This window comes from Xiphias gladius, chromosome 19 (genome assembly GCF_016859285.1).
Source record: "Xiphias gladius isolate SHS-SW01 ecotype Sanya breed wild chromosome 19, ASM1685928v1, whole genome shotgun sequence".
In the NCBI taxonomy this organism is placed as follows: Eukaryota; Metazoa; Chordata; class Actinopteri; order Istiophoriformes; family Xiphiidae; genus Xiphias; species Xiphias gladius.
In genome coordinates this window covers 4,566,298-4,578,561 of record NC_053418.1, presented here as the reverse complement: position 1 = coordinate 4,578,561, position 12,264 = coordinate 4,566,298, and the positions used below count along the sequence as shown (strand labels likewise).

The following is a 12,264-nucleotide window of genomic DNA, read 5'->3' as shown; positions in this document are numbered from 1 at the left end:
AGCAAATGGGCTGAAAGGAAAGCACAGAAAGCACCCATTCACCAGGTTTTCTTATTCTACAAACAAAAACATGCCAAGGTGAATTTCAACGACGCTATAATCACAAAGAAAAAAAAGCAACACTAAATATTAACCGCATTACTCAAATAACCCCAACTCGAACCTTAAAGTAGAAGCAGCCGGTCCTTTTTTCTGCTCCTGGTCATCAGAAAAGCTGTTTTTTTTTTTTTTTTTAAAGGACAGCTCTGTGGTCAAACTCCCTGACATGTTCAGTGTAATGCATAAAACACGAGGCAGCACACACTAACACACTTGTCCTTCAGTCTTTCTCTGTATTTGCACTCTGACACGTACAGACCATTGTGTGTCCTTTTACCGCTCTATTTTGCAGCAACCCAGAGCAATTACCTCCCAGACAGACCTGATGCTTGCCCAGATAATGGTCAGTTACGTGAGCTGTGCAGAGTGACTGATCCCATTCCGCTATACTGTCTGGAAATCTAGAACCTCTTTTCAGAGCTGAGCCGGGCGTAGAAGCAGCTTTTTTTTCTTTCTGTTTCAACTCTGGCTGAATTCAGGAACGCTGTTTATTGACTTTGTGTTATAACTGCAACGCTACGTGCCGTGAGTTCACAGTGACACACAAAGAAAACAGGGCTGAGAGGGAACATGTGCCGTCATGATGTGAATTTGTCTGGACTTAATCCAGGCATCAGTTTTGTACTTTTATGAGCCTGTCGAAAATCCCAATGTGGCACTTTGAAGGCATATTTACCTTCGTCTAATGTCAATATTTGTAACTTTATGATGTTGTCGGACACAAAACTCAGTTTGACACCTGAAAGTATTCTGCACTGTGCATCGATTTCTGACCATTCAGGTTGTTCATGCTTGAGTTATTTGCTTGAATACAGCCTAAGGTTCAGGTTTTCTTTTTCTGTTTTTTTTTTTTTTTTTTTTTCTTTTTTACATTTATGGATGGCTCTTTCTTTTAAGACACTTAGGCCAGTCGTGAATACAAAAAGTGTTGACGAAGACATATGAGCATCCCTGAAGTCCAACCCCACAGCAGCTGTTATTATTATACAAAGCTTTCTGACCTAAAAGTGGATGTTAGAGTTGAACGGGGCATAGAAAGAGCTTTTTCTTTCTGTTTCTGGATCTGGATGTTATGTCTGCACATATGCTATAGAAAAAAACATGGCATCCAGTCAGTTTTTCATGTACCATAACATTTTTCTCACCTATTTTCCATAGATGTCTAAAATCTGCGTGTGAGAGGCCTTAACTGACAACTAACCATGCTTTCTTGTGTAGTGATTAGTTGATATTTTTTATCTGGGCCAAACATTTTGACTAAGTGATTAGCTCTGGAGTTCAGTTATTTTTGCTGACATTATCACTATTAAAACAACAAGCAGTTGAATGTCTTATATAATGTCCCTGAAGTAAACAGCACATGCTTTCCTTCAACTTACTTTTGTATTAGTTGTGTCACGGGGTGCATTCACAGCGAGCAAGCCTGAAACTCGTCAACTCAAGCATGTCTTCTCTCTCAGTTCTGTTTGGTTCGGAAAGAAACTCTCAGCGACTAGTTCGGACCGACAACCGGCTGCAGGAATGCGACCACAAAACAGAACGTTTGGCAGATGGACTTCGATATCAGATAGCCAGTGCTTCCTCATGCTCAGCAAGCTTTTCATTGCCAAAATTATTAACTTTGTAAAGTGACAGATTGCAAAAAAATAACCGGTAAACTTATTTTTGAAGCCGTTTTTGGCCATCATGACGTAAAAATGTGGCAGAATGGACCTAAACAAATACAAAAGTGCAGCAAAAAAGATCTTTTCTGACTCTTGTTTAAAAGGAAAAAAAAACTCTAGGTGTGGTCCTACAGAGTGTCAAGAAAATCTGGATGTTATATCTAGATGGTGGATTTATTTCCTGTAGAACAGCGCCCCCATGTGTTAGCAAGTGTGTTAATATTGGGTGAAAAAAATGGCTGTGGACGCACATCTATTTACTCCAGTAGAGAAACAGGATGCCTGAGGACTGGTTATCAGAAAGCCTTGAGAATCGGTTCTTTCTACAGGTCTTCACTGGAATATTTCAACATTCACATGTTCATCAAGATGCACGATTCGTGGGAGCAGTTTAGACTGGCGACATATTTGCATTTTATTTGATCAGTTGAGAAGTCGTACTTTCAGACGACCTTTTGTTCAGAGTTTTGTAGTAAGAATCTGTGTCTCAATTGTGCAGTATTTTGCTCTAATCAAGTCAAGTCAGTTTTATTTATAAAGCCCAAAATCACGAGTCGCAGGGGCTTAGCATCTGTACGGCATACGACACCCTCTGTCCACAGACCCTCGATTCGGAAAAACCCCGCTAACTGAGACAAAAATAGAGGGAAACCTCAGGAAGAGCAACAGAGGAGGCATCCTTCTTCCAGGACGGACAAAAACAACCTGCTCCTTGCTTTTATAACCCTTAATTCTTAAAAAACACACTATAGCTATAATTTTATCTTTTATTTGGCCATTTTCATGCCATTGTGGCCAGAGTGGAATAATAAGAGTAACTTTAAATAATAGAATTTATTCATACTTTTGGAGAACTTGATTTTAAAAAAGATGCTTTGAACCAATTTAAGGTGAAGTGTTTAATCAGAATGACGTTTTCTGCCTCTGATGCTAATTTTCTTTTTATAAGAGACCAATATAATTTGGATGTACTCTCTAGTTAACTAAAAATGACCCTGCTTTAGACAGTAATTAATGGTTTCCATCAGCTCTTCCTCATGGGTTTCCTCCTCTGTGTTTCAGTGTCAGTGAGCATTTCCAACCTGTACCCGGGCTGTGAGAATGTGAGCGTGCGGAGTCGCAGCATGATGTTCGAGCCCAGCCTAACCAAGGGCGTCCTGGAGGTCTTCTCCCCCGTCCACAGCGCTCTGTCCACAGCTGACGAACAGGCCACAAAGGCCATCGACATCCAGCACGCCAACATCCACGGTGAGAACCAGAGACATTTACACCTCACCAAAACCGGAACATTACACCGGAAATACTTCGATTTTTTTTTAATTTCTTTGGCTTCTAATGTGTGAACATTCACGGTTAAACTTCTCATGTCACTTATTTCCCTCTCTGTAGGCGTGGGGGATTTCAATGCGTGGGAGTTTTCCGGGAACCCGGTCTACTGTTGCTCCTACGACTACTTTGCAGCCAACGACGTCACAGCGATCCATCTGGTCCTGTTCAGCCTGGAGGAGCCGTACGAGACCCAGCTGGGCCACATCACCTACTGGCTGAACTTGCTGAAAGCCCTCACCCTGCCCAAGGACAACATCGGTGAGAAGCGGGGGGCTGGGAAAGGTTGAGTCCTCAGTCATTATCTTCAGGTAGTGCTGGTAGTGTAAACGGGATACGACCGACTGAGCAAGACACAGATTATTATTATCAGTGTATCAGTGCAGTTCGTGACTTGGAAAGGGAAAGATGATTGACCCTGTGATAGGCCGCTGTCACAACTGTGAAATCGTGATAACTCAGTTTTTTGGAATCAGTTGAAGCACCGTGTTCAACTTAAAAAAGGCCACATGTCTTGATTTGCAAAAAGCTGACAGGTTCAATAGGTTGTATGATTTGCAAGGTTTTGTGGTAGTTTTCAAGTTCTATGGAAAGGATATATTGTTCTGACTGTGTGTGTGTGTGTGTGTGTGTGTGTGTGTGTGTGTGTGTGTGTGTGTGTGTGTGTGTGTGTTTCCCCGTGTTTCCCCAGCTTTCGGAGGTCGGATCCGGCAGCCCCTTATGGTCGTCCTGGTGGCGACACATGCTGACCTCGCTGACGTCCCCAGAGCTTTCTCTGGAGAGTTCAGCTACGACAAGGAGAGAGCACTCCTCAAGGAAGTCAGAAACAGGTTGGGAGTCAAGCCACAACACACCGGGGGAATATGGAGATTATTTTGTTGTTCACCTTCTTTTTTGTTAATGATTTTATTTACCAGATGGCGCCTCTCGCAGTGCAGAGGCACACAATTCTGTGATAACCTGACTTATAGCAGGTGGGGCAAGGTTTTTTGAAAAATCGGGTTTTTCTGTGGTTTCTATGTCAAGTAGCTGTAAATACTACAGTACCCATGAGCCTCAGCAACTGTTGCAATCGAGAACAAGCCTCCAGATCCTTTTACATGACGTGAATGCCACTGTAATGAATATTATTCTTGGTAGTAACACCTGTCTGACTGGTCAAAATGTCTGCATGAGAACGGTCAGGTGGAGCAGTTGACTGTTCCCCACCAGCTCCAGGGCTGCTTTCCGCTTTTCAATAAACGATACACAAGAGATGGTCCGACATACATCCTGTGAAGTGATTTAACTTTTTTGAGCGTTGTGTTTTTCCTTTTCAGGTTTGGGAACGACCTGCAGATCAATGACAAACTGTTTGTGATGGACGCTGGAGCCTCAAACTCCAAAGACATGAAGCTGCTGAGGAGCCACCTGCAGGAACTTCGCACCAACATTGTCTCTGTGAGCTCTTCTTCCTCTCCCTGGGTCTTTCCAATCCTGATTTGTTTTAGTGTATTTCAAACCGCTTACTTTTACCTAAGCCTCCCGAAAGAGCATGTGCACACATTACAATTAATAGATCAAAATCTGACAGTATTTCTGTCAAAATACTTGCTGAACTTGGTGGAAAATAATTCAGTTTACCAAAAAACCTTGTTAATATGAAGTCAGTCTGAAGGAGATGAAAACTTTCCCACCCTGTCGTCTCCTATCTTGTATCAGATTATAGTCTTAACATCAATGGAAAATAATCATATAAAAGTATTTGTTTCATGATTTCCTAATGGGGATAACACAGAATCTTTCATGTACGTGCAGACCTGCTCGACACATGCCCAGATGGGATACTGAATCACAACTGAATCTAGAATATTCTTCTATCTGTCAGTTTAGTTAAAACAGTCAGTTCAACTTGAAGAAACGATGGCATACAGCAAATCCACTTATCATTGCAGAGGTGTAGTCCCATGACGTTGCTGTCGGAGCGTCTGCTGACCACCCTGCCGACCTGGAGGAAGCTGAGCGGACCCAACCAGCTGACGTCATGGCAGCAGTTTGTCAGCGACGTCCAGGAGCACATCAACCCTCTGGTCAGCCAGGATCACCTCCGCGCACTGGCCCTGCAGCTTCACAGCATGGGGGAGGTGCGTGTTTGTCTCTTATATGCTTTTGAGGGGCAAGGTCAGAGCTCACGCATACGACATTAACTATAAAATGAACCAAAGGATACGTTTTTAGAATTATCTGTAATAATAAAAAATTACTTGTTCGTTTGTCATTCTAGTCACATAAATAACACACGGAGCCGAATGAAAAGCCGTTTCTCATGGGAGGATGCCGGTGCTCAGTATCTAACATGACATTTACAAATAAATAAATACAACAACAACAACAAAAAACATTGGAAGTAAAAATGTTTATGGTAAAAACCAATTGTTCAAGTTCTAGTTCAAGTGAGTGCCAAGGTTAAAAAGGTTCATTAATAAAATGGCCAGATGCAGCATAACACTTGCACTGTAAAGTGTCTCCAATTGTGAACTGTGTATTCAAGTTAATGTTATTTCTTTGAGCTGATCCAGCCTGGAGCAGGGTCCATGGACAAGGTGAGAGGAGACCCTGACAGGGGGGACAGGCACTCCGATTTAAAAAAAAACAAAAAACAAAAACAAATTTAAATTTGTATTGTACAATATTTCTTCATTTTCTATTTTAGAGAATTCATTGAACCACTATTTTTTTCAAAAAGGGAACAGTTTCCAGTAAAACAGTGCAGTTGTATTAGAAAAGGCAACTGTTTCCCAATGTTTGTTGTATCTGCTCTGATGAAAATCAGCACAGTAGAAAAATATACCTTCAAATAACAGTTTTGATGAAATGCGTGTTTTGAAATGCATGCATGTTTTTGTTTTTTCCCACATGCCTGACTTACTCGTCAAAGCACATCTCCAGCAGCTGACTGTCTTTACACCAGACTACCACCAGGGTGTGCTATTTGTTCACGAATAGATGATTGTTTACATCTGTGATGAGTCAACCCTGCAACATGTTGTTTCTCTGTTTATTTACCAGAATGACTCAGCTCAGGAAGCCTGTAGATGAGGGACCTGAGGAATGGTCCTGAGTTTGAAAAGGGTTTCTTTCTTGATTTGCTGTTGATTTTGTCTCCAGTTAAACGTACTGGGCGTCTAATGTTACCATAATTTTACTATAATCGCAGCAACTTCCTTTTTTGGTATATTTTCTTTTGTCTGTTTCTCTATTTGTTTCACCACATTTACCTTTCTTTTCACATCTTCCTGGAAATCCTTGTCTTCCCGTCTTCTTTCTTTATCCACATCTTTATCTGTGATTACTTTCTTCCACTCTGTTCCTTCTCGCCTTCTCTGACTTATGTTTTGCCGTCAACTTACTCCTTGTTTCCTTCCCTCTTCCTCGCTCACCACCTTTCGTCTTATTTCCTCCTCCCTTCTGCAGATCAACATCATGCAGAGCGAGACGGTGCAGGACGTCGTTCTGTTGGAGCCTCGATGGCTCTGCAGCAACATCCTCGGCAAACTGCTCTCTGTGGAGACGCCCAAGGCCATCCACCACTACAGGGGGCGCTACAGGCTGGAGGAGGTGCAGGCTCTGGCCCCTGAAAGTGACGTGGACGAGCTGCTGCAGATTCTGGATGCCATGGACGTCTGCGCCCGGGACGTCACCAACCCCTCCATGGTGGATGTTCCCGCCCTCATCAAGACAAACGGCCTCCACCGCTCCTGGACCGAAGAAGAGGAGGAGGAGTCGCTGATCTACGGCGGGGTACGACTCGTGCCTGCCGAGCACCTCACCCCCTTCCCTGTGGCCTGTTCCACAAACTGCAGGTGAACCTGTGTCGTTGGAGCCACCAGCAGAAGCCTGAGGAGGAGGGCGGGGAAGACATCGACGGAGATATCCACCTGTGGACCAACGGAGCCAAGGTGAGCCAAGCGGGGGTGGAGGCCATGATCCTGCTGGTCAACCACGGCCAGGGGGTGGAGATTCAGGTGCGTGGACACGACTCAGAGCGGGCCAAGTGCTACACCCTGTTGGACACCATCTGCAGCATAACCGAGAACCTACTGGCCTCCACGCTTCCCGGACTGCTCACAGCCAAATACTACCTGAGTCCTCAGCAGCTGCGGGAACACCACGCCCCCATCATGATCTACCAACCCAAAGATTTCTTCCGGGCCCAAGTCCAGCGGGAAACTTCTCTCACCAACACCATGGGTGGCTACCGGGAGAGCTTCAGCAGCATCCTGGCTTTCGGCTGCGCTGAAGTTTACCAGCAGGGGACGCTGGGGACAGACATCCACATAGCAGACGTCCCGCTGTTGGCTCGCAGGAAGCTGTGCCGTATGCTGGACCCTCCCGACGCTCTAGGGAAAGACTGGTGCCTGCTGGCCATGAACCTCGGCCTCACAGAGTTGGTGGCCAAACACAGCAACGGGACTCCAAACGGCACCCCTGAGCTGTACTCAGACCCAGAGTCCCAGCAAGCCGAGCTGCAGCCCAGCCCGACGGCGGCGCTGCTGCAGGAGTGGAGCGGGCGAGCAGGCAGCACGGTCGGTGTGCTGATGGCCAAACTGAGGGAGCTCGGCCGTCGAGACGCCGCCGACTTCCTCCTCAAAGCTTCTCCTGTTTTCAGGGTCAACATGGAGGCAGTGGGAGGGGCCGCCAACGGGTACCCCCCCACCTGCAACGGAGGCACGTCGTACAACTCCATCAGCTCCGTCATATCCCGCTGAACCCAACCGGGTGGACTTTCTGTCCTCACCAAGCTTCAGATAGTCGTCTGGTGTGACATTTAACCCACAAAAAAAAAAAAAAAAACGAAAAAAAAAAGAAAAACAGAAGAAAAAAAAGACCGTGACAGACTTGCGTGTGAATCAACAAGTGCAATCGTTACCAGAGTCCAGCTGCTCGCTCTTCAATCACTCCATTAAGTTGGCATTTGAGCCAGATGTTGTGTTTGTGCTCTCCACACCTGTACAGCTGACCTTTCCTTCCACTATGAATGTTGTGAAAGAACTGAACGTCCTGAGCTCCAAAGAGGAATCCTGTGCTTTTATTCTGTTCTTAATCTCGTTGTGCTGCTTTTTAATATCCTCTCCTACTCTACTTTACGCCCAGGTCTCACTCCTGCGACAGCGAACGGTCAGAAGGCTGGGAAAAGCTACATTTTATAATCTCCACGTGAAGGAATGGACATGGTTTTAAAAAGATGGCAGCCACACGTCTGGACCTTTTTTCATATCCATCCTCCAGTAAAAACTGAGGACTTTAGTGTATCAGTGTACGTGCGGGAGGCTGTCGTCTTAACTCATTCCATCGATCACAGTATACAAACACACGGTAATATCTCCCTCTTTGCTTCTGTTTTACATTTGGCCGTTCAGCTTAGTGTTTAACAAATTAACAGCATTTTTCAGAGTGCCTTTGTGGCCTTCTACCTCCCTAAAGAGCACAAATAGTCTTGTTATAAAAACAGTAGTTCTTTCCAAACATTTGAAGAACTGTGCCTTGTTGACACTAATAGTAAAATGAATTTCAGTCAAGCAGACAGAAAAAAAGGTTATTAAAGAAAGAACATGAAAAAAGACAAATGAAAGCTCAGTTCGTTTTTTCAAAGTTTTGAAATTTGAATTTCACCGGCAAAATAAAAACCAAAAAAAAAACAAAAACCAAACACAGGACTGAAATCAGATGATCAGATTTCTGCTGTGTTGTGTTTAAACGTTTGGGAGTTGGTCAGGAGATAAAACGCGATCATCCTCTCATATTAAATTCAGTGTGGAGTCGATGTGACGCTCTGTGGAAGCTGTGGGGTCAAAGGGGAAACAATTTCATCCATTTTCAGCTGGTGCATCCGTGGGTTTTTACAGCCGATCACCTCAAAGTATTAAACCCTCATTCATCCATACAACACCAGTATTCTTTCAGTTGATTTGGTTACGCTTTATTTTACAGGTTCGTTACTACCTAATAACTTCTCGAAGGTCTCCTGGAAAGAGCGGCGTGGTTTGGTGCTAATTACAGGAATAGTCTGAAACTGTTATTTCAGTTCCTTCAGTTAGATGTGGGTTTATTATTGACTTCCAGATGAATTTCAAGGAAGGAAATTTCTCCATTTAAACCCCAGCGAATAATTTATAACTATTCTTCATTTATGCTGAATTGTTTTGGGGTTTTTGTTTTTTGTTGTTAGACACATTTCACACTTTACATGTGTAGCTCACTTGCTGTCTCTAAAATACAAAGAAGGTTGTGCCAGCTTAGTATTTAGTCATAATTGGAAGTGTGACCAGCTGAACAGTCTCTAATTATTATTATTTATCATCATTTTGTACATAGTTTTACACACAAATGAGCGGAAACCTACCAAATTTTTCATAGCTGTTTTACATATTGTGCTTTAAATATAATTCTATTTTTTCTCAGTTGTAATCACAGTTTCAACAAACAATGCAACATTTAGACAAATCAAAGTATGTTGTTTTGTTTTACTTTCACATTTCACTCTTTTCTAAACCCAAAGCACCGAACTGAGGAAAAGTAGAGTTATATGAAAGCTGACGCGCACTCTGAACAGCAATGCAGATGTTATTTTCTGGTCTTGTTCATAACGTTTGTTCTCTCCGACTCGACTGAAGTGGTCTTGACTACGGGTTTGGTACTCACGGGGAAAAACAGAGACCACGTTTTGAGACCGGCATCTGAGTTTAGCCATCAGCTGGTTGTCGGTTTTTTTTTTTTTTTTTGTTCTTTCCCTGAGAAATTTTTCTTTAAGACAACTGCTCAAACCTTAGTGACCGGAAAAACTGACAGAGATCCAGTTCTTGCTTGTATACATACTTTGCCTTCTTTCGTGTTCAGACGACCTGCTGGGTACTGATCATAACACTTCATCAGATTAGAGGCGTAGCGATTGAACACTCTCCAGATTTTGCCCACGACTGGCACCAAAATACGTCGTCCTCTCCAGGAACCTTCATAAGAAATGTTACAGTTACCTGCTTTATCGACTCCTTTCAAAGAAACGTTTGGAAAACTATGGGACCTGTAGAATAAAGTGTTGCTATGAATGTTTTCACCATTTCCACAGAGGGAACTGTAGCCATTTTTTACAGAAAAAAGGGGACTCTCTTTCCTCAAGTACAGTGTCTATTTGAAGGCGTTGGTCCTTCCAGCAGCTACATTTATCCGCGGTAGTGGGTCACACATCGTTGCTGAGCGTTAAATGTTAAAAATGACCTTGGCAGACAGAGCGACGCTGCTAAGCTTCAGTGTCCAACCCCGAGCCCAAACTGCGCACTCATACTTTGAGGAGTACGTTCCAGAAAAATAATAACCTCAAGGAAGATGAATTTTGTAACTTGGTTGCTTTTCTACCAAGCTAAAATGTAATGTGTTATATCTAGAGTCATCAGTTTTGGTAAACACACCTGACCCCTGCACCTATTTAATGCTTCCTCAACAGGTTTTTCTGCATTAGTGAGCAGTGCTAGGACGTTAACGGTCAAGTCGCCGTCCGCGGCGCCACAGTTTCGCCCAGTGGCATCGACGCCGCTTCTGTCTGAGCTTCTCTCAGTATCGCTGTCAGTGTTGGTCGGCCACGCGTGGCCTCGCATCTCCTTTCAGTTTGTCTTTTTATAACGCGAAGCTGCAGCCCGGCCCGGTCAGCAGAGGCGGGGGGGGCACGAAGTTAGTATTGTTAGCTGAAAAAAAAAGCCAAAGGCCGCTGATGACAGAAATGTCCTAGAAAGGCATTTTCACCGTGTGTAAGCTGGTGTGTTATAATGTTTGTGACCTAACGTGGACCCAAGAACTGCTCTTCTTTCGGTACATACGTGTTGATGTTGGCAAGAAGAGTCTTTTAATTCCTTAAAAAAGTTTAACTTTGTGGATGTGAAGGGCCTTTTTCAGGGCACAGTGTCAGAGTTTGACAGAAACAAACGAGCTCTGTGCCAGTGTTTCCTGTCCGCTTTACTTCCTCCAGTCTCCAGTGTTACCATCTGTTCACAGAGATAAAACGAGACTTTAAAGACTATTGCAAATACTCTACTTCTCCCGCTACTGTCGTCTCAGCCTGAACTTGCCAATTGACACAGCAGACTCGAAGCTGTGATGTAAATACTCGAGGCCCGTGTCTTTGACTTCATCCTCTCTGTTCTGTGAGTTTTCAGCTCTTCTTTTTTTTTCTTCTTTTTTTTTGCCCAAATATGATAATTACAACAAGGCAAAATGAATGTACCACACATTTCTCCTAAGAAGCGAAAACAATAACGACAAAAACCCCCAACATGTGTACAAAAACATGAAGAAATGAAATGTCCCAAACTGGTCATTATTTTTCTTGCTTTATTGAAGCTCCTGTTGAAGTTGTGTATAATCATTGCCAATGTTGTGTGCCTAAAACACGCTCACATTCATTCCTGTGTTGTTGCCTTGTTACAGTATACAAGCTGAGAAGTGAGATTTCAGAAACTGTCTGTTTCTCCTGTCTTGTCTTGTTTTGTTTTGTTCGGTAAAAGCTGAAAATCACCATGATCTTATCGAGTTTGCCTCCAGACCGAAAACGCTCGGACCTAAAGGTGTCCTCAAAAAAAAGGTTTTTCTGTGTGTTTCTGTTGGACGAGGAAGGAGGGACTCGACGTTACTCCTGAGTGAATCCCCCCCCCCCTCGGAGACTCCGGTCTAATCGCCACATTGCACAAGTCTCTTTGTCGCTATTTATGTTACATTCTTTAAGCATGTCCTGGAATGCCATGTTCTTAGTACTTCTGACACTTTATAGTGTAATACATTTTATAATAAATTCTTTACCTAATATGATCGTCTCTGTTCTACTTGAGGAGACACCCTCGGACATATTAAAGGTTCCTGAGGAAGCAAGATACTCCTTACGTTAGTATTAACAGGTTAACGAGATCCTCATGAAAAGTTTACACACACACATATTTTCTTTTCTTTTTGTTTTTTTTTTTATGGTTAAGCTCAAAAATGTTGGGAACAACTGGTTTTACAGCCCAAAACAGGAAGAGTGCGCTGTTCTTCTATTACAAACAAAGCTAACATTTCCAGAACAGGTGTTGGGGACAAAGGTCGACAGAAAAAAAAAAAATCACTTTATTCATAATAAATCTCTCATTTAATTTCATTGTTTCTGTTTTAA

At 43.3% G+C, this 12,264-nt stretch overlaps 1 protein-coding gene across 1 annotated transcript in view; it reads left to right on the top strand.

Moving 5' to 3' along the window:
- Positions 1 to 12,030, top strand: part of dapk1 (death-associated protein kinase 1) — an 88,893-nt gene extending 76,863 nt beyond the window's left edge. Inside the window, 7 exon segments of the mRNA XM_040154911.1 lie at positions 2,826 to 3,011; positions 3,153 to 3,350; positions 3,781 to 3,919; positions 4,409 to 4,529; positions 5,024 to 5,212; positions 6,543 to 6,894; positions 6,897 to 12,030. Of these exon segments, the coding sequence (XP_040010845.1) occupies positions 2,826 to 3,011; positions 3,153 to 3,350; positions 3,781 to 3,919; positions 4,409 to 4,529; positions 5,024 to 5,212; positions 6,543 to 6,894; positions 6,897 to 7,837 (2,126 nt within the window). The 3' untranslated portion in view covers positions 7,838 to 12,030.
- Positions 12,031 to 12,264: the final 234 nt, after the last annotated feature.